The sequence below is a fragment of the Musa acuminata genome, chromosome BXJ2-3, assembly GCF_036884655.1.
Source record: "Musa acuminata AAA Group cultivar baxijiao chromosome BXJ2-3, Cavendish_Baxijiao_AAA, whole genome shotgun sequence".
Classification (NCBI taxonomy): Eukaryota; Viridiplantae; Streptophyta; class Magnoliopsida; order Zingiberales; family Musaceae; genus Musa; species Musa acuminata.
The window spans coordinates 1,808,140-1,829,801 of NC_088340.1; the positions used below are offsets into that span (position 1 = coordinate 1,808,140).

The window sequence follows — 21,662 nt, forward strand, 5'->3', positions numbered from 1 at the left end:
AAGTAGTAACACCACAAAGCCACTTGGTAAAGGCTCAAACTCAACTTGGCATAGAAATTAGCTTAACTTAGGCTGTATTATATAAAATGAGTTGGACTTGCACACAGATTTGATCTCTAGAAACAGCTCTAAGCTGAGATTAAACAACACAGACAGAGTCAAGCTTGGCTTATGCTCATTGATGTACTTGGAGAAATTAACCACAATCCATTCAACAATTATCACAAACAATATAATTTTATCTACCTAAATCACACCACATCTTAAAAAAATTTTAAAAGGGTAGTAAAGATTCAATGAAAATTAATCTAAATAAGTTTGCATATTTTAGGAATATGCATTGGTTCATTGCACATCTAATTCTGAATATGTCCAATCTGATAACAATAATTTTATTACTGGGGTTAATAGTTGTTGTGTCCAATGATTGAGCTTGACATAGATTTCTCAACTCATTGTGGTGATGTCCCCATCTCAACAACCAAATGAAGGAACCTTTGTGGGGCACATCACATGCTCCTCATAAAATTAGCATTTGGTACATCTGAAACCATGTGACACCACCTTGCTTTAGTTCCAACACAACACTCTATTGGCACATTCTATTACTAGCATAGCTTGTCTATGTCTCATTACAATACAGAAATAAAAAATACAAAATCTATCTCACCATTATACAATAAAAAGGAATAAAGCTTATAAAAATCCAGTACTCATATCACACACATACAAGAGTTATAATAATATAGATTCTCAGTCTCACAATGCACTAGTCCATGGTTGATCTAACATCAACCAAGGGAACATGGAATCTTAAATTGGAAGAGACCATACTAGATCATGACCATAAAATATTGTTTTATGCAACAGGTGTTGAGTAGTTGTAGGTGCTCACAACAATAATTCAGGTATGGACCATGGCCACCATGATGTTAGATAGTATCCACACTTCTACAAGCAATACTTGACCATGAGATTGATAGCTGGATTATTGCTGCATTCCTGGAGACATGCTAGTCTTCTACACCATCATATCAATCTTTGGTGAAGATGTCATAGCAGCCTCAAGCTCCTGTCAGGAAAAAATTACTCATTTTCCTATCACAGCAATTGCTGGAGAACAATCAATGAACCACAAAGCTTGCATCACCTTCACCACCTCAAGATGCATCCTAGAAACCTTGCGTTCCTTGTATCGATGTAGTGAACTGTCCAAAGTTGGTGCCAAATTCCTAGTCAAGCAATATTAAGCATGAGAGGAAGATCCAAAAAACTTGTTGACTAGTAGAAAGAATCTTGACAAGGGGAAATAGACAAAAGTGTTGTTTAGAGAGCATCTTCATCATGAAAGCACATATAAGGAGATGAGAAAATGAAATAAACTGCCTTCTATCATGTGAACTAAATGTGGAGACCTAATTAGCAAAGTTCAATGTGACAAACAGCAACAAGAAGGGTCAAGTAGTACTACTCATTACAGAGCTTTCATTTGTCAACTTAAAAGTCCCAATTCAATGATAATTTTGACAAGAATAGGATTTTTTTTTTTTTTGGTCTGTTAATCAACAATGTAAGATACAATTGTGATAGAACTAATCTTGAAGAGGTATTCATTGGAATGGAAGAATAGCCATGATGTTACCTCAGAAGATTCTATCTCTCTTTCTTATTTGTTCCATTTTGAATTTTGTTAGCTTTCTTAGGGCCTCACCAAGTGAAGCTCTTAATCCATCATTGCTGATTTACTTGCAATTTAGGGGCTTGCTTGCCTGATCAACCTGCAATCCAGAAGTTGCATTGGCATGACTACCAAGTATTTTGGACATTACAAGTACTGAATAGTTAGTCTTCTAGTCCATTTATGGGCATTACAAGTATTTGGTTTAGTTGATCAATAGTATCCCATCCAAGTTTCAACTGCAGAAAACCTTGGTTCAATTTCATATCCTTTCTGGATTTGACATATATCCAGCTCCCATTTTGATCTCCACAAGAATAAAGCAATATGGTTTATTGCCAACATTTTATCCTGCATAAAATCTGTAATATTTATAGTAATTTATGCTTTAAATGTTTACCCTGAATATTCTGGATTACAATCAAACTCAAGTTAATACTGTTCTCATCCCATCATTTGCTAGGAAGGAAATCCAAGGTTAATCCCTACACTCTGATAGAAAAAGATGTACATAAGATTTTCATCTTATACAACACAAGTTAGTTAAAGCATTATAGGATTTAAAGAACCCCTAAGAATTAGAGGGTTACACATGAGGAAAAAATTGACAGTTTAAAAGGGAAGAAAGAAGGTTGGAAGTGATAAAGGAAATTGAAATTATGCTACATGGTTATTTTAGAAATAGATGACTATCAAAGCATGTAAAGGGTAGTTAATTATTGTCAATTCATAATAACCTTAATGACTATGTTCCCCGTGTCCTTAAGGATTAATCTGCGGCATAAAAATTCTAAGACATGTCATTATTCAAGAATTGGATTAACATACACAGATGGTAACATCACCGTTATGCCTGAGTAGGCATCAGAAAATGTCCTATGCCCTCACCTTTTTCACATTATTTAGCCCAACCTGTGATGGTCATGTTTCTATTCTAGTATCAAGTTATCAGTTAATCTTTAGTTAATTATGTCATGACAAAGTGCTCCACAATTCAGGGGAAGAAATTTTAGAACATATTATTGCAAGTGCAGTGGTGATATATGCTAACAACATATATAACAGAAAAATCTAATGCGAAGGCAAATGTGAAGAGAAACATACTTGTAAACCCTGTTTAACTCATCTGCAGCACCGGAATCTCAGCTTGAACCAAGAAATGGAGAATCCGTTTCCATATCACTTTCTTCTTTCTTCCCTCTTTAACTCATTATCAGTGTTGAATAAGAGGACATAGAACGATCTACACCACAAATGCAAATCAAGTATATAACTTTTACCATAGATGGCAATCTTCATCTTCTTCAGCTAAGCTCAAAATTCAACATAGAACATTTTCTCATTGCAGTTATTTGCATGCATCAATGCTTTTATATTCGTGCCCACCATCTATTCGTTTTACTGCCATTCTACATTAAAAAATAATAAACTGAGGAATAATTCGACAGAGAATACTAAATTTGATTGGTTTCAACAATGTCAAGAGCTAATCAAAGACTCTTCAATCAAATGAGGCTGAAGATGCAATTGATTTTTTCAATTTAAATAACAAATATGATGGAAATTAATATTTTTCTAATTAGATTCTTCATTTTACTAATGGATTAGATTATTATGCTATCAAAACACAGATTATTATGGGAGTCTCAGACTCCAGTCAGGGAGTAATGGGCACACGGGATGCCTAATGAGGGTTTTAAACCTCGACCTTATTGGAATTAGACCTTGATATACACCACCAGGATAACTGGTTGTTTGTAGGTAGCACACAATATTAAGAACAGCATGCAAAATTGCCCATTTGTTTTATCCTCATTTATCTAAAAGCTAATCATACTCTTCCTATGGAGGATCTCTCATGATAATGAGGCATTGCCTAATATAACAGAGAATGATCGACACAGTTTTGTTTATGATTTAAGAGTTTGCCTAATGAAAATTCCCAACATCCATATGATCAAAAGGTTATGGGGAACCACTCGCACGACCAGACCTACAATTCAAAGCCATCATATACATTGCACTGGTCTTGCTGTGCTTACAAAATCCAGTTGAAATTCCTGAGACATCAGCAGCCTGGAACATGTGCCCAGAGAACACAAATCAAAGTTTTTAATCAATTAACATAATGAAAAAAATTCTCCCCATCGAGTTGTTTTTTTTCTTATGAGAGAGCCTCACAGGATGAGAAAGTTTCAGGAGAGACTTTTCGGGACACAAAATATCCGTCCAAAAATCCAAATCCAAGGACAGGACTTACGTCGAACAGTAGCCGTGCACCGTCAAAACTCTTACAGGATCAGTACTCAGTAAAACAGGCCAACCTCTGAACAAGATTTTTAGCTATTAATCACAGAAACCTAGACAATTTCCAATGTTCCAAACGAAATTATGCAAAAGAATAAGACAAACATAGAAATATCTTTACCTGATTTAGTAGCAGAAAACCATTCCCCACGTCCACCAGATTATGATGGGGCATGAGAACCATACAGCTGTGGTGTTTGGCTTCCCCTATGCTCAAGATCCAAAGTCAAATCAATTAATTCCGTGCATAAGGAATGATGAAGGATGGATATTTTCCAAGACAGATAGATGCGTTGTCTTCGATAGCAAGTACATTTTATCTATATTCTGTGCCATACCACCATTGGAGGACTAGTGCTACTGTTCCACATCGAGCTAATGCATCACATGTTCCTTGAACAAGGAGTTCTTACTCTATCTATCTATCCTCTCATGTGTCCCTTCAGATATATGTCATCCCTCCAAGAAACTTAGGTAAATGAATTAAAATATATATAAATATTAAAATCTTTTAATGTGTCAAATCCTCTTGATCATTTTCATTGGTTACTTGATTCATCGATTACTCAACATTAAATTAAGAAGGATAATTACAAAAGTTATTCTTCTTAAATGAATATATATATATATATATATATATATATATATATATAATTTGATGGACTATTATTGTCGATGACACTTGCAATGGCGCAATAGGATAACTACGTTGACTCCACCTCGAGCGCCGCCACCGCCGGGTTCCACTTCCCCGTAGACCAGAACACGTTGACCGATGGAATCCGGAGCTTGCAACCATATTACTTTGCGCGTTGGGGCGAAGTAGTGGAAGGCCACCTTCCCATGAAGCAGATATATTAATCTCCTCTCTTTTGTCTCCATTGCTTCGGCATAAAGAGTACTGCTTGATCTCCCTAACGATGGTGATATATGTAGACTCACGTTGCTGCTGCATTGCCTTGTAAGTCACCATGGGAAGCGCTGAAGAGAAGAAGGCTTGGCGTCTGCCGGTTTTCTTCCGATCGAAGCTGAAGGTCCTGCTCCTCGTCGTCTCCACCAACCTGCTCTCTGTCTACTTCTTCTCCGGTGCCAACTACGCGATCGTGGGTGGTTCCGATGTACTTGCGCGGGAGCTCAATTCCACGCGGTTGAAGCTCTCAGAGAGCCGCGAGGAGCACGCGCAGCTTCGGCGCCGGCTGGAGACCGCCAGCGGTCTCCTGGAGGCCCTCCTCAGTGAGCTCGGCCGCCGCCACGGCGACCAGGCGGCCTCTGACGATCTGGACGGGTGGCCAGATGAGCTCCTCGGGGAGCTGAAGCTGGCGGCGGGGCCGCACAAGCTCCCCCTGGGCTACAACCACAACCTCGGCACCGATGAGCTGTTCCCCACGTTGGGGTTCGCCTGCCGGCGGTTCCAGGAGGAGCTGACGAGGTACATGTCGTACGAGGTGGGGAAGGAGTGCCCGAGCGACGGCGTGTTCGCGCAGCGGCTGATGCTGAAGGGCTGCGAGCCGCTGCCCCGCCGCCGGTGCCTCCCGGTGTCGCCCAAGGGCTACGTCGAGCCGGCGGCGCTGCCGGAGAGCCTCTGGGCCACGCCGCCGGACACCAGCGTCGTGTGGGACGCGTACGCCTGCAAGAACTACAGCTGCCTCGTCAACCGCGGTCGCGGCAGGGGATCCCACGACTGCAACGACTGCTTCAACCTGAAGGGGCGGGAGAAGTCGCGGTGGCTCGCTGACGGCGGCGGGCTCGACTTCGGCATGGACGGCGTGCTGGCGACGAAGCCGAAGGGGACGGTGCGGATCGGGCTGGACATCGGCGGCGGGAGCGGTACGTTCGCGGCGCGGATGAGGGAGCGTGGTGTGACGGTGGTGTCGACCACCATGGACTTCGACGGGCCGTTCAACAGCTTCATCGCCTCGCGGGGGCTGCTGCCGATGCACATCAGCGTCGCCCACCGCCTGCCCTTCTTCGACAACACCCTCGACATCGTGCACTCGATGCACGTCCTCAGCAACTGGATCCCGGAGCTGATGCTGGAGTTCGCGCTGTACGACGTGTACAGGGTGCTGCGGCCGGGCGGGCTGTTCTGGCTGGACCACTTCTTCTGCACAGGGGAGCAGCTCAACGCCACCTACGTGCCCATGATCGAGCGCGTCGGCTACAACAAGCTGCGTTGGGTCACCGGCCGCAAGCTCGACCGGGGGATCGAGAAGAATGAGTGGTACCTATCGGCGCTGCTCGAGAGGCCCATGACCTCGACGAACGCTTGATTGACCTCTTCTTCCACGAGGGAATCAGAACAGTGCAAAGATTAGAGAGAGGCATTAAGGGAGTAAACTGTTAGCTTCATCAGCAATTGGGACGTACGAGCTCAGTAGAACTCAAACTTCTCACTGTGCTTCCAGTTTGCCTTCGTCCATGTACTTCTCTAATGAGTTCACTATTGTTTCTTCTTATCATCTTCCCCGCACAAGTATACAATGATTTAGGCGTACTTGTGATATCTAAATTTGTCTTGAAGTTACATGTTATTACTAATGAACTTAACAACAAACAATGCGAAGAACATGATAACTTTCATCAATTATATATGAATTAGGATAATAAAACCAATTTTACATGAGAAATTAATTTTTGTAATAATCTTTATAGTTGTTGGACCTTTTTTCATATGTTTGTATGTTTATGACAACCAACTATATCATTCATATTTGATATTTATATGATATTTTTAAGTAATATAAGATATTAGAGGAAATTGGATTGTATGACAAAAACTAAGAAAATGTAATTTAGTAGACACTCAAATAGATTAATAGATAGATTAGTAGACTATCGTAAAAGATACACTAAGGTATTTTACGTTATTATCCTTCAAAAATTTTGTAAATAAAAATAAATTCAAGTTAAACTAATTAAATAGGTCATCCAAATAAAACAGTTTAGGTTTATGCATTTTACATGTTTCACCTGAGTAGCATCGGACATGTGTCATCCAATGAGAATCAACAAAAAAACCTTTATGACCTTAAAATTTTATGTTCCCTACATCTCATTATTTTTCTAGAGTTATCAATCCACTAATATCAATTCAATTCATCTTGACTTAAGCATTTGACAAATATCACAAATTAAATTTATATAAATCAAATCACAGGAAAAAAAAAAGAAGTTAATTAAGAGAATACAACCAAACTCACATTCTGTGTATCCATCCCTATGATCACTTGAATGTTCATAATTTCAATTAAGGCTTGAAATGTTTCAAGACCTTTGAAGAACCAAGGAAAATAAATAAATAAAACAAAAGTCATAAACTATTCATTGACTATGAAAAGGATTTGATGAACTGTGAATCAAGGTCGTATAAAGGTCATGAGGTGAGAAATAAGATGTGCTATCCACATTGATGCTCGATGAACAGGAAGAGCAGATAATGTAAAGACAGTCCTATAAAGAAAGGGATTAGGCCAAATCAAACATAATGGATAAGTGTGTAGATTTGAATCCTTGTACAAACAATTGAACAATTATGCTTGCTGAAACAATTTTAAAAAACAGAAAACAACGGAAAAGCAGGTACTAGAATTTGGCTTGGAATTTGATTCTCCAAGACAAATGCACTGTCTTAAGGCCTATACATGCAACCTACAAACCCCTGATAATAGAGAGAAATATCAAGCATACAAATATATTTGATCAGACATTGTCAACTGGCATATGACCCCTTGATAATAGAGAGAAAGGGCATACTCTAAGATCAAAACACAAATATACATATCTAGACTACATGGCATTACCAAATAGTATATCCTGGATAATCGCTAACAGCAAATCAGCAGCAGCCTCAGAAGATGAAATCTTGGACAAGAGTAAAACATGCTAATGGAGACTACAGATAAGTTAAGGTAATGGAGAAACAGTTGGCTGTAGAATCCGATTTCCTGATCTCAAAATACCAGTCAGAGGTGACAAACCTTGTCTAATCATGCACTTATCCATAATGCTACAATAGACATATTTTAATGGATAAGCTAGAATTCCAGTTTGGCAAACATGGTTGATGGTGACTCTGTAAAGGTGGGTAAATACTGGAGCCAATCTTTGGCACAAAAGAGAGCCTCCACTGTCTCTGGACGTAAGGAACTCCGATACTCATCAAGTACTCTGCTTCCAGTCCCTGAGCCAAAAATGGAACATCCTGTACCCACAATGGACACTGGAATGCCTAATATGTCTTTAGCCATCTTGGATAGAATTGGATACTTGAGATTGTTGAGCTTCCACCAGTTCAGGATATCAAACCCTTGGATACGTGGGACAAGGGACTCTTCTAAGTACTGGTCTAACTCGGACTTTGTTGCCTGATTCACTGCCGTCTCAGAAAGATAGATATCAAAGTCTAGAAGCCCATCTCCCATGGGATTTGGAGTTGTATGCGGATTGTTGTCATTGCCATTTACATGGTTGGCCTCCCCTTGATCTATATATGCAGGAGTCAGAGGAAGTGGCTGCGCAACATACTCGATATATAACTCATGAATACTATCATTAACCACCTTGACGTATCTGGCAGAATCTTCACCATAAATCTTTGAGAAACTGAACTCAACAAGCTTCATCTTGAAACGAGGGTCCATCACCACAGCGAGTGCCAAAACAAGGCTGCAATCTTTCCAATATTTGTCAAACTTTTCATGCATCTCCTTAGCTATGCTGCTCACCATCAGGTCTTGACTCAATGTTGCATTAGTCAGTTCTAGCTGGATTTTCCAAGCTTCCTGGAAAAAAATATTTGCAGTTTGATCTATTGTCGCCATGACTGAGTTTGCAGATTCATACAAAAGTTTCAGATATGTGCAAACAACCTCCACCTTCTTCCAGTCATCAGCTGATGGTGCTTCATTATAGTTATCATCACATGTTTCTAAGAAAGTGAATGCCTCTTTGTATTCTAAGGCAGCATCCAACATGATATAAGTCGTGTTCCATAATGTTGTAACATCAAGAGAAAGAGCTTTTGTACCAGGAATTCCAATTTGTAAGGCAATCTCAGAAAATTTTTCTTCACGAGCTGGAGAAGCTTTTACAAATTTCACACTCTCCCGGATGTTGTACACAATACCATGAATTGAAGCAATCACATCCTGGGCAACTACATTCAGGATATTGGCATAACAGCGTACAACAAACAACTGACCTTTCAGCACAAGTGTGTTCTTGTTCGAGAGATGATCTCTAAGATTAGCACTATAGATGTCATGTGATGAACAATTGTTGTCCAGAGTGATAGTGAACAACTTAGTCTTCATATTCCAATCTGAAAGACTAACACTAATAACTTCACTAAGAGCATTTTCTGAATGAGGAGACGCTACCATCATGAAATTAAGCATCCTTCTATGCAACTTCCAGTCAAGGTCTATGTACTGCCCACTAAGGCAAATATAACCAAGAGTCTGACTAGTTGTCCACAAACCTATAGTTAGGCTGATCCTTCCAGGGAAAGTTCCTAAGACCTGCATGAGATTAAGCTTTTCCTTGTGATATACAGATAAGACTTCACCTTCCATGGCGTTGACATCAATCATCTTAAATCGTGGTTGAATACTTTGAACAAATGACAGAAATGCAGGGTGTTCAACCATATGAAGTGGGTATTCATGAACAATTATCATCTTTGCAAGATATGCGCAGCTCTGTTCCTGGTCAAAAGCGTACCCAAAGCTAGATGTTCTGTAGCGTCTTTTGGTTGGCTCAATTGTATCTCCATCAGCTTTTGTATCCGAAGTAAGAGCAAGCTGTTGCTTTTCCAGATTTTTAATTTTGGGACAGGAACCCAGAGCAATGTGTCTTTTGAGGTGGCTAGTACCTGCTACTTTTGAGCCATTACTGTATGCGAAGGTTTGTTTGCATAGTTTGCAGCAAGCCCGTGTACAACTACCGGATATAGTTTCAATAGTAAAGTGTTCCCACACCATTGACTTCTTTCTCCTGCGCCTTGAAGTTGGTGGTGTTATTTCTGTGTTCATGGGCTCAGCATCACTAGCTTCCATTGTTCTGCATAAATTAAATATACAATAGTTTGCTTTCATAAAGGAAAATGATATCATTAAGTCCAATTCATTTAGCGGAAATCTAAATAGCACAGAAATAAGGGTTTCATGACTATACCAATACAACACTGTGACATAATTTCCAAACCTTTAACATCCAACATAATAGATAACAGAAAAAGATCTTTGAATCATTTACGATACAATTATCTAATATGAAACTACAACAGAAGGTCCTCAATTCACATAAGTGAAAAACACGATGTTCGTGTGGACTAAGAATAAAGTGATCATATACGATAAACATAACAAGTAGAGACTCTAGAAGATCAATATATGACTACAATATTTGACAGAGACCTTTTTACCAGAAAAAGAAAACCTTTATTCAATGTATGATCTTCATGGATGGGAGAAAAAAAAATTAGCTGTGATGCATGCAGCATTTCTTACATAGATGGAACGATGAACAGAAAGAAGTCGAGATGCAAGATGCTCCCTTTGCCAAGAATTATGAACCTGAGATGGCATCAGGCATTGCAATGAAAGAAGGTGCAACTTATATGGACAACAGAGCAATGATTAGAGCTAAACAAAACTAGAATAAACTAGAAAAAAGTCAACAGAGAAAATTATGTGGGAGAAACAAATCATTCAAATTACTAGGAACATCAAAGATAATGGAAGTCGAATTCTACTACGGCAAACCTATATGAAATAGGAAGTGAAACAAATAAAACTAGAAGCACAATGCTAAAATAAATAAATTATATTATTGTGAAAAGATTATTCAACACCCAAAAAACCCAAAGGTTCCAAAGATGAACATATTATAACTATAGCAGATTTCAAGAGGTTCTGTGCAGTCCCAAAGCCAGATGATCTTTCTCATTGAGGCATTCTCCAAAGATATCAATATGTGGATTTTCTGAACTTGAGTTGCAAAATACCAAACATAGTTCATGATTAAAGGCAGATAGGATTTTTCCAAATTAACAATAAATAAATGTTAACAAGCTTCAAACAGTTGACTACACCACCCATTTCACAAATTAAACAAATAACAAAAAGGAATGGCATGTGTCATAGAAATGTGCTTTTAGTGAGAAAGTTAATGAAGTAAATTGAGAAGCTATAATATTTACGGGAAAGATTTCGATATAAGTTAACAGTCCAATTAGATGAGTGTAACATGAATGATACAATAAAAAAGAAAAAACGATGAATGATATGGTATCCACTTATAATTCATAAGGTAAAAGATTGTGATGCCTTTACATGCAACAGTAATATAGCACAACAGAAATGCAAAAGGTGCTGCCATAATATGGGTCAAAAAGTTGTTAAAGACCTACCACTCTTTTCGGATAACTTTCCAGTTCCATGAATCTTAAGGAGAAAGGACAAAGATTAAAAAGTTCAGCATCCTTTGCTTGTTAATAGATGATGATCAAAAATAGCATGCAACACAAAATTCTTTGTTTCCTTTTCTATCAGTAAAAAGATAAATCCTCACAACATCAACAAGCCCACAAGGGCCATTTGCAACTGGAATGAGCTCCTTTTTGTAACTTTTGCATTGATACACAAAATATTACATGATGACAAAAATTTAAAGCTCATTCACCAAATAAATTTGCTTGGTTAATGTTCTGAAGATACAGACCTATGTAAAATTGACATACCAAGCCCTGCACGCCAAGACAGTGACACAAAGATTTGATTTCCAATTACTTGGGATTTAAATCCCTATCATTATGAAGCATTGTAAGGCAGGCATACACAAATGTCACTGCTTCTTTGTCTTACTTGGATCCAAGTATTACGTCAGTGCTTCATTTCTCTTCTCTGGAACCTTGCTCAACTTGGATAAGCGTAAAGAGTTTAAGATGACTTCATCAAATTAATAAGAGTTTGTGCAGTGTAAACTGTACTGCTACAGACAATTGGCAAATACTTCACTAACATATTAACTCGTCCAAAAAATTATCCATCTGACATGCTTCTTAAGTGTTTAAACAGATCCCTAGATGGAAAGCTGAGCAATTTCTGATTTAACAGTTAATTTAATTGGACACTTTGAAGAACTAAGGTAGCAGAACATCATGAGACACACAAAATGTATGACTCATAACTGATACAAGACAAAAAGCTGCTTACACCTGTGTTTTGTACAAATGAGGACAGTTGAGAACTTGGAAACTGACACAAGAATTACATCTAGAATAAACATTAAACAGTTGATAATAATAAAGTATCAACTTGGGCGATCTTTCTTCCCCTAATCATCAAATTTATGAAAATTTGATTCTACAGATTACTACCAGGTGAGATATGAAATAAATCCATTTCTTAATGAATAAATGCTACATTACGCTGGAATACCATCATTATCATGACTAAAAAGTTGTACACGATTGCAACCAAACTCAATCACGTGAAATCCATTTCTCATCACAACTTTATACACTGTCCGCTTATGCAAAAATATTTTTGAACTATGCAGCTTCTCTTTTCTAAAGAGAGCATGATCACATATAATCTCAACAATAAGAATGCCGCCAAAGATCTACATTACCTAAACTCCACCCAAAACCGTAGCAACAGACAGCAACAGATCATCAAAAAAGTTTTCCCACACAAAATCCCTTCTTGAATAGATTTATATTTCCGAAACCTCAAGCGTAATTACCTTATGACCAGTTTCAAAAAATACGTTATTGAATAGATTTATATTTCGGAAAGTCTACAGAGTAAAACTTCAAACAAACACAAAACCAAAGAATAAGAATATACCTTGCAGCTAAACACGAAGCAGTAGGATCGCAACAGAGATTGGAAAAACCTGAAACAAGAAATCCGCTGAACAAAAGAATATTTTACAACGTGACAATCTTTTCATGCTTACCCGTAGCTAAAAACACAAGCAAACACATCAAAAAAGAATCTTTCGAGGCGTCTCATAGTAGATCACAAAAGAAGCAGCAGGAAACACACAACCAAGAAACACTCTAAAACAACAAGAAGATTTCCTAAACGAAGTGACACAAACATAAAATAGCACGAAACACCAGTACAACTCCAAATGAAGAGAGATTTACGCCAGAAGGATTCATGGAAGAAGGAGAAGAGGCATACAGTCAGGAACCCGGCTTAGATCCCTCGAGAGGCTTCGAGAAAAGCAATATGTGTAGATCGCCCGGCGATCTAACGGCGGCGCCGCCCCGGGGCGACGACGGCGGCGAGCGGCGGCCGGGATTCGAGTGATAGGGTTAGGGTTTGGGCCAGCGCTGGAGGAGGAGCCGGGCGCCGCCCTCGGTTCGCGAAGCCTTAGGGTTTACCCATGGGCCGAACCCGTGGGCCTCCTTTTATACCTCTCCCGGTTCGGTTCTTGTGGACCGGCCTATGGGTTCGATTTGTTGGTGGTGGAAAGGGGGGAGATCGGGTTTGATTAGTTTTTCTTCTCTACGTTGAGATTAGTGCAACATGAACAAAATTTTGGGATGCGTTGATGGCATGATGATAAAGGGGGATTTGGGACCCAATGCATGAGTGAGCCTTTTATCTTACCCTATTTAATTGATTTTTTTCATTCCATATAAAAAAAGTAAACATATAAGACATTAGTTCGTCGATCTTTAAGTGATGGATGATATGTGCTCTCTGAAGTGCGATTCTATAAGGATCAGAGGCCATCAGCACTTGGCAATGGTTGGAATTCATGTAAGCTATGTCACTCTATCCACTAGAAGGATGAGAGGCCAGGATTGGTCCATGTCAACATCATCATCTGCCACGTCACCCAACCAGATCAATCCTGATCTTGGCAATAGATTACCGTGTGGGCTCACAGCCAATCACAGCCCTCGGACATGGATCCAACGTGGGCCCACCACAGTCACCATTCCCACCATTTATTCCCCCTTCACTCCCCCCTCTTCTTCCTCCACAGACCATGGCGTCCATCGCAGCAGCCACCGCGGCGGCCTCCCTCGGAGCGTCCGAGATCCTCGGCACACGCCTCAGCGCAGCCGCCCCGGCTCGCGCCGCCGCTGCGCCCTCGTCCGGTTCGTCCAAGATCGTCGCGCTCTTCTCTAAGAAGGCGGCGGCTCCTGCCAAGCGAAAGGCAGCTGCTGCTGCTGCTCCGGCCAATGAGGAGCTCGCCAAGTGGTATGGTGAGACAACAACCTTCTCTCTTCCAATGTTGCTGAGCTTACGATTAGCTTTGAGTTCATGATGTTTATGACTGTTTGATCGAATCATGCACTCCAACATCCAATTGCAGGTCCTGACAGAAGAATTTTCTTGCCGGAAGGCCTCCTGGACCGATCTGATATTCCAGAGTATCTCAATGGAGAAGTTCCGGGAGAGTAAGTTTAAGTGGATTTTCCTGTTGCATGTTAAATCCTCCTCATTCATCAATGAACAAGAACAGGTGAAATTTATCTCACTTATCTTAGGTCTACACTTGTCTAAATCATCAGATTAGATATTGACTATAGAGGATATTGTTGTTTTTTTCCAGAAATTTGAGTATCCTAACAAGATTCATTATGATTTGAATTCTTTAAAAAGAAAAAAAAAATCAGAGCAATGTGGATAAAAATTTGATTAAAAAATAAAAAAAATATTGAATCATATGGGCTCAGTAATTGAAGCCAAGTAGAAATTACCCATAAGAGCTACATAAGTCAGTTAAAATTAATTTATGATCAAACTAAATAAAAATGAGTGAGCTATATTTAATATCTCAAATATGTATAAGCTCTTAAGAGATGACAATATTGGAAAATCATTTAGAAGAATGGTAGGCTTCAATAATTCATAATGAAGTGAAGAAAAGAGGTACTGATAACTAGAAACATCCATTTATTACAGTAGTTCCATTAATCTCTGTCTTCCCCCCTCTCAATTTCTATTGTTACTCTTGTTAAAAAAAATGATAGGTTATATATAGACCATGTCCTGATAGAAATCCTAATTTTGCCAAAACTCTTAAACCAACTTCTTCTCTAAATACAAAGTTTAATTTAATTTCTAACAGATAAGTTGTTTAATATGCATTCCTTGTTGCTGTTATACTTTTTTTAAAGTAGAATTAAGGACTTCATGCTGCCAATTTCTGTGCATTGATGTCTCACCAGAAACAATCTCAGTATGATCTGCATTTAGACATCTGTAGAAAACTTGAGATAAACTATGGCCAAGATGATTTACCTACAAAATATATGCTCTTTTGAGAGCTCAATTCTATTTAATCAGAGCATGTTATACTAAAAATTTCTAAGATCTAAAGGAATTATATTCTGACCTTGTTGCAGTTATGGCTATGATCCTTTTGGGCTGAGCAAGAAACCTGAAGATTTTGCCAAGTACGTGTACCATATCAACTGAGTCATCTACCTTCACTCACGTTTCTCAACGTCAATTAGTCATCATCAAGTAGAAAGACATTGGTGCTAAATCCTTTATTTCCATTGTGCAGATACCAAGCTTATGAGCTCATCCATGCAAGGTGGGCAATGCTTGGTGCAGCTGGCTTCATCATCCCAGAGGCCTTCAACAAATTTGGTGCAAACTGTGGCCCTGAGGCTGTCTGGTTCAAAGTACTTGAATTATGCTTATTTTGTACTTCAACAATCTTAATACTATTATCATACGCAATCAGATTAATCCATCTACATTTCGAACCAAAATCGGTGGCCTTTCGATGCGTTTGCAGACTGGTGCTCTTCTCCTGGATGGGAACACACTGAACTACTTTGGGAAGAGCATTCCAATCAATCTTGTGGTTGCTGTCATTGCCGAGATTGTGCTTGTTGGAGGTGCTGAATACTACAGAATCATCAATGGACTGGTGAGAACATTCTTCTTTCTAGCGTTTTATATCAGTTCACTGCAACTGCAAGCAACCATCAACGCAGTCAGTGTTGCTGCTTCTACTGCCTTTAGACAAGGATCGGATGATTCGTTTGTAGGATTTGGAGGACAAGCTGCACCCCGGAGGTCCATTTGATCCACTGGGGCTGGCAGATGATCCAGACCAATTTGCATTGCTCAAGGTGAAGGAGATCAAGAACGGGCGACTCGCGATGTTTGCGATGCTGGGGTTCTTCCTGCAGGCCTATGTCACTGGGGAAGGACCAGTGGAGAACCTCACCAAACATCTGAGTGACCCATTTGGAAACAATTTGCTCACTGTCATCTCTGGAGCAGCTGAAAGAGCTCCAACCCTGTGATCTCCCAGCCGTGTTTCTTCTCTTCCATGATCTGCATGCCATGTTGACCAATTAGATCATTCATCGCAATGTAAAATGTTATTTGATGATACTTCAAGTAATTCTTGTTTCAGCGAAAACATTCTGTGCAGTCATTGCAAATGTCACAGCTGAATGTAAACTTTTGGACGCCAAATTGCTTCCAATATGACGTTAGATGTCTCCACTAATAGCAAAGGTATTGCTATTATTTAATGACTTTATCATTTAAATATCGTTTCTCATTCATTTAAATGACTTTATCATTTACCCTTTACCCAAAAAAATATTGATAAATATAAATTATTTATAAAATAATGAAGTTCATATTTATAATGATAACTTCATAATCATCCCATTGAATATTAACTCATCATAAATGTAGAATAAATATAGAAAACCAAAGTTTTGGTGAGTAGTGAATACAAGGCATGTTGATCTAATCAATGACATCATGTTGCGTTTATGGCCCATGTCATCTCCACATGACACGGGTTAGTTGAAATCCTCAATGGGGCTACTCAATAAAGAGGTGTTTAATCGATGAAGGTATCATAATTGTAGCATGAGATCCGTAGTCTACGGTCACCATCAAACATTAAATAAATCGATGATGTCATGCTATGTCCATAGCCTATGTCATCTCCATATTAATGTCAACACCGATATGGGTTTGTTAAAATCCTCAACAGGGCTATCTTAAAGGAAACAAGTTGTTTTATCGATGAATATATCGTAGTTGTAGTATGAGATCCATTATCGACGATCATCATCAAGTGCTAAATAAATTAATAATGTCATGCTACATTCACCGCTCATGTCATCTCCATATGAACGCTGACACTAAGATAGGTTGGTTGAAGTCCTCAACGAGGCTATCTTGATAGAGATAAAGTGTTCGATCGATGAATATGTCATAGTTGTAATATGAGATCCATTGTCGATGATCATCGTCAAGTGCTAAATAAACCAGTAATGTCATACTACGTTCATAGCCCATGTCATCTCTATGTGAACGTCGACACTGAGATCAATAGGTTGAAGTCCTCAACGGGGCTACCTCGATAAAGACAAGGTATTTGTTCGATAAATGTGCCATAGTTTTAGTATGAGATCCATAGTCAACGATCATTCTCAAATGCTAAATAAATCAATGATGTCATGTTGCATCGTCAAGCACTAAATAAGATGTCATACTGAAAATACAATGGTGAATTTTATAAAAAACTTAGTTTTTGAATTTTTTTCAGGAAGTATCCTATAGAGTTCTCAAAGAGTGTCCTTTTTTTTATACCTAAAATATTCTCCTTTTCGTATGTATCAATCTATGAATCTATCTTATTATAATATTTTTAACTATATTATAATATTTTTAATAATATAAAAATACTATAATTTAGTAAAAAAACTATAACACAATGTTTTTATATATTTTTATAAAAAAATATTTATGGTATTTTTATATTATATTATAGTGTTTTTAATAATATCAAATAAACACTAAATATATAATTATATTGTTGAAAGCACTGTAATGTAGTATAAAAATATTATAAAAAAGAATATTTTTGGGAATTCTGGAAATAGAGGACACGTTCAAGAAAAAAAAAATCTAAAAATAGAGTTTTGTTTATAGTTTGCCCATTAAATAAAGAAAACACTATTTAATAAAAATATTTGAAAACTATTGGTCAAACTATAATAATATTAAAAAATTAAAAATTTAAAGTATGGGATAACACAACCTAAATCTTGATCCCAAATCAAGAAGAGATCAACATTAATTATTTATATAAAATTTGCATGGATATATGCACCAAACTCAAATTGAGAGGATACGAAATTTATTATTATTATTATTATTATTATTATTATTATTATTATATTAACATTTTAAATCACAAAAAAAGAATCCCTGGTAATATCTTCCCTCTCTTCCTCATCTATCATTTTTCGGTAGAGAAGATGACGCCACGCGGCCAACGCAAACCCACTCGAACCTGACCACAGAATCCAACTCCAAGGTTCTCCCAAATACACCGAGGCCAGCGAGAGAGGAGGAGGGCAGCCGCCGTGAGTGACTTCTGCTTCACAGCGTCCGCACATAAGCCGCCATGGCCTGCACCACTCAGTCCATCATATCCGCCAACAGCTGCGTCATCCCCTCTCCCAGGACCTTCAGGAAGCCACGGTGGGTGAGACCGCACACGAAGCTCTTCGCCGTGAACGAATCCTCTGGCTCCGACGACTCCGACTGCAACGCCGAGGAGTGTGCTCCGGATAAGGAGGTATGGCGTCCGCTTGATTCCTGTTCTGCGCATGCCATTATTTAGCTCCTCCCTTTTGATGCTGTGTTCACCTAGTTTTCGACTCCTCTGAGGCCTGCATCTTTGGATCTTATCGGACCTCATTTTATCATGCTCGATCTTGTCAGTGGATGTCATGACATGGTTCTTGCAAGGATGTAATTAATTGTGTGACATTGATGTATTAATCATCAGAATTGACAGTTCAAATCACTGGACTATTAATCATCAGAACCTCTATGCTTATTACCTTTGAGATAGAGTATATGCAATCATATCCTGCAATTTGTAATGTATGTATGTATATATATGTTTCTTTTTGGATTTTGTAATCATATCTCTATGCTTGTTACGATTGGAGTTTTGACCAGCGAGGGAAGAGAACATGTCGCTTCTGAAAGGATTTTGGATTAGATAGAGATGATTAATGTGCCTAGGACTATTCTTGAAAGGAAAAATCTTGTCATTGTTGAAAACAAGGGTGATGAATCTGGAAACTATGCCTCGACCCTCTTTTAGTGCCAAAAGATAAGTATAAGAACCAATGATGATGAAAGAATTAATAGAAATATACTCGTGAATCTCGATTTATGGAACATAGTAGCGAAGTCCATATTTGATTTTGACATTGAATTCAAAAGTTTTATAAGACAATTGTGAGACTAACAATGCTTTATTGATTTGAGTGTTGGATAGTTAAAAAATAATATACACAAAAATTTTATGTTGCCGAGATGACAGTGTTGAGATGGATATGTGGAGTTATAGGAAAGATAGGAAAAAATATATTTTTATTCATGAATAATTAGGTATCGTTTCGATAGAGGATAAGATGAGAGACGATCGTTTAAAATGGTATGCGCATGTGCTTAGGAGATCTTCGGATGCGATAGTCAAAAGAGGTGAAATAATTAATGTTAGTGGTATGATGAGAGGTAAAGAAATACTTAAAAAGACTTTAATAGAAACTATAAATAAATATTTAAGTACTCTAAGCTTAACTAAATATATGATTTTTTATATATCTCAATGGTGAAAAAAAAAAACCATGTATCCGAATCCAAATAGTTGGACTTACGACTTTGTTGTTGTTATTATTGTTGTTGTTTTTGTTGCATTCGAAAATTTCTTCTTTATTTCATTTATGAAATGAAGTAATAGTTAATTTTATTTCTTTGAAAGGCAAAGAAGATAGACCAAAGCATAAGCTTATTTCATTAAGTTTTGTAGGTCGGGAAGGTCAGCATGGAATGGTTAGCCGGTGAGAAAACAAAAGTGGTCGGGACATTCCCACCTCGCAATCGAGGTTGGACTGGTTATGTCGAGAAAGATACTGCTGGACAAACAAACATATACTCAGTTGAGGTTTGTGGTTTTCTCCCCTGAAAAGTTATGCGATAAGTAAAACTCAACCATTACAACCATCATGTTTGTGCATGTACTTATTTGCTTGTCAAAGTTCTTCAATTCTTACAACAAAGTTATACCTAATTAGCAATCCTGAAGTTGTATTTGAACTATTAAAATGCAAATATGCTTCATCCTAAAAGACTAACAAGTTCCAAAGTGGTCATCGTTGGCCAACAGAATAGCATAGGATAATCTTGCCGGTTGTGATTGACTGAAAAACTTTGAACTTTTCTATATCTATTGATCTTCTAGATTATTGATGAATGAAGTCAATAGTGTTGCTGCTAAAAGAAAAGCTATCTATCGTTCTTGTAGCCCGGAAGAGAATTAATTTTAAGCATCTTGTAAGATGGCTTATTGTTTTATGATGCAGTGGTTCATTGTATCCTTCAAATATAATTGACATCATGTTAATTGTAAGGTATTCATCATGTACAGAAAATATGCAAATCTAAATAACTTATCCAAGCTAAACTTATAAGGCCTACAAATTATATATATACAGAGAGGAATTAAATGTTTCGGAATGTATCCTAGTGCATAATCAATAAAGTGAAGTGATAAAAGAACAAGAAGTCATTTTTTTTCCTTCTCACCAAATCCATGTTCTCCAGCCTGCAGTTTACGTTGCAGATAGTGCAATAAGTTCCGGGACTGCAGGAACATCAACTGAAGGATCAGAGAACACTCTTGCTATAAATTCTGGTTTAGCCCTTATTTCGATTGCTGCAGCCTCATTGATACTCCTCCAAGTCAGCAAAAGTCAGCCACAAGTACAGGCAACAGAGTATTCTGGACCACCCCTCAGTTACTACATCGACAAGTTCAAACCAGTGCAGATCGTTGAAGCTTCAGCACCGGCCGCACCTCAAACTTCTGCACCCGTCGAAGCTTCTGTTCCTCCTGAATCTTCGAGCTCTTCCACCGTTGAAGCTTTGGTCCCAACTTCCGAGTCACCATTGTCGACAATTATGCAAGATGGTAGCAAGCCAGAGGCAGTTCCTGAAGTTCAAGTTGAGATGAGTGGGCAGGTTGCTCAAAGTGCAAGTGCAAGCAGTGTTTCCTAAGCAATCTTCCACTTTAGTCACTGAGTAATTTCTGTTTCACCAATTGTTTTTGCTGTATCATGCAGCTGCATCTGCTAATGAATATGAGAATGCTTGTTTTGGCATCCAAATCATATGTACCAGCTCTTAATGTGCGTGTCATATATAGAAGATGCTAACTTTGGTTGGCATTATGTTAAGATACATTTTGGAAAAATATTTACAAGTGCTGAACACAGATCGTAGATTACTAGAACAGAAGCTTTCTACTGCAGTCGAGCAAAGCAGTGATCATGATTCTTCACTGGTATTAGAGAGATGTAAGCGTCCAATATTGCATTTGTTTGAAGCTCATCTTCTCAACTTGGCTGTTTTATGTTCATGATCTTGTGTAGATTATGTCATTGTTTTAAGGATTTTCTGATTAAAGAAGTTTTCTTGTTTCTCTACTTCTTTTCTTTTTTGTCCTTCACCAAGATTTGTCTAAATAACATTAATAACACAGTGACAGAAGATCTCCAAGCACTGCCTGTTCACTCCATATATGGGCAACAAGGTTCTAAATATTCATATACAGGAGAAAAGATGTTGCAAGGATTGCA

General features: G+C 38.3%; 4 protein-coding genes and 1 long non-coding RNA gene across 9 annotated transcripts; 3 read left to right on the forward strand and 2 right to left on the reverse strand.

Annotated features, from left to right (window-relative positions):
• Nucleotides 1–619: 619 nt before the first annotated feature.
• On the reverse strand, nt 620–4,355 carry LOC135606391 (uncharacterized). The gene is made up of 4 exons (XR_010484811.1): nt 4,107–4,355; nt 2,783–2,921; nt 1,151–1,232; nt 620–1,072 (listed from the first exon to the last, which is right to left on the reverse strand). It is a non-coding gene; the product is annotated as an uncharacterized LOC135606391 (long non-coding RNA).
• Nucleotides 4,356–4,853: 498 nt separating this feature from the next.
• LOC135606820 (probable methyltransferase At1g29790) lies at nt 4,854–6,488 on the forward strand. The gene has a single exon (XM_065098108.1). The coding sequence runs from the start codon at nt 4,957–4,959 to the stop codon at nt 6,253–6,255; it is 1,299 nt and encodes a 432-aa protein (XP_064954180.1). The 5' UTR covers nt 4,854–4,956; the 3' UTR covers nt 6,256–6,488.
• Nucleotides 6,489–7,650: 1,162 nt separating this feature from the next.
• On the reverse strand, nt 7,651–13,391 carry LOC103977089 (zinc finger BED domain-containing protein RICESLEEPER 2). Of its 5 annotated transcripts, none has more exons than XM_065098110.1 (3): nt 13,180–13,391; nt 10,495–10,560; nt 7,651–10,045 (listed from the first exon to the last, which is right to left on the reverse strand). In XM_065098110.1, the coding sequence occupies exon 3, from the start codon at nt 10,039–10,041 to the stop codon at nt 8,020–8,022; it is 2,022 nt and encodes a 673-aa protein (XP_064954182.1). In that variant the 5' UTR covers nt 10,042–10,045; nt 10,495–10,560; nt 13,180–13,391; the 3' UTR covers nt 7,651–8,019. The 5 variants fall into 5 exon arrangements, with proteins under 5 accessions (XP_064954182.1, XP_018679430.2, XP_064954183.1 ...); XM_018823885.2 differs by lacking the exon at nt 10,495–10,560 and adding an exon at nt 12,838–12,886; XM_065098111.1 differs by lacking the exon at nt 10,495–10,560 and adding an exon at nt 12,838–12,903.
• A 588-nt stretch (nt 13,392–13,979) lies between these two features.
• Nucleotides 13,980–16,399, forward strand: LOC103977088 (chlorophyll a-b binding protein CP26, chloroplastic). The gene is made up of 6 exons (XM_009392504.3): nt 13,980–14,216; nt 14,327–14,411; nt 15,363–15,413; nt 15,527–15,647; nt 15,764–15,898; nt 16,020–16,399. Exons 1-6 carry the CDS (start codon nt 13,997–13,999, stop codon nt 16,278–16,280), a joined length of 873 nt encoding a protein of 290 aa, XP_009390779.2. The 5' UTR covers nt 13,980–13,996; the 3' UTR covers nt 16,281–16,399.
• A 1,873-nt stretch (nt 16,400–18,272) lies between these two features.
• LOC135606821 (protein MAINTENANCE OF PSII UNDER HIGH LIGHT 1-like) lies at nt 18,273–21,264 on the forward strand. Its single transcript, XM_065098118.1, has 3 exons — nt 18,273–18,586; nt 19,835–19,969; nt 20,629–21,264. The coding sequence occupies exons 1-3, from the start codon at nt 18,413–18,415 to the stop codon at nt 21,079–21,081; spliced, it is 762 nt and encodes a 253-aa protein (XP_064954190.1). The 5' UTR covers nt 18,273–18,412; the 3' UTR covers nt 21,082–21,264.
• Nucleotides 21,265–21,662: the final 398 nt, after the last annotated feature.

Bases quoted from the DNA above. Each gene is read 5' to 3' on its own strand.
- LOC103977089 (XM_009392505.3), bottom strand. From the start codon at position 10,041: ATGGAAGCTAGTGATGCTGAGCCCATGAACACAGAAATAACACCACCA.
- LOC135606821 (XM_065098118.1), top strand. From the start codon at position 18,413: ATGGCCTGCACCACTCAGTCCATCATATCCGCCAACAGCTGCGTCATC. The intron at 18,587-19,834 runs GTATGGCGTCCG...TAAGTTTTGTAG, and splicing joins AGTGTGCTCCGGATAAGGAG to GTCGGGAAGGTCAGCATGGA. The intron at 19,970-20,628 runs GTTTGTGGTTTT...CATGTTCTCCAG, and splicing joins CAAACATATACTCAGTTGAG to CCTGCAGTTTACGTTGCAGA.
- LOC135606820 (XM_065098108.1), top strand. From the start codon at position 4,957: ATGGGAAGCGCTGAAGAGAAGAAGGCTTGGCGTCTGCCGGTTTTCTTC.
- LOC103977088 (XM_009392504.3), top strand. From the start codon at position 13,997: ATGGCGTCCATCGCAGCAGCCACCGCGGCGGCCTCCCTCGGAGCGTCC. The intron at 14,412-15,362 runs GTAAGTTTAAGT...ACCTTGTTGCAG, and splicing joins AATGGAGAAGTTCCGGGAGA to TTATGGCTATGATCCTTTTG. The intron at 15,414-15,526 runs GTACGTGTACCA...TCCATTGTGCAG, and splicing joins AAACCTGAAGATTTTGCCAA to ATACCAAGCTTATGAGCTCA.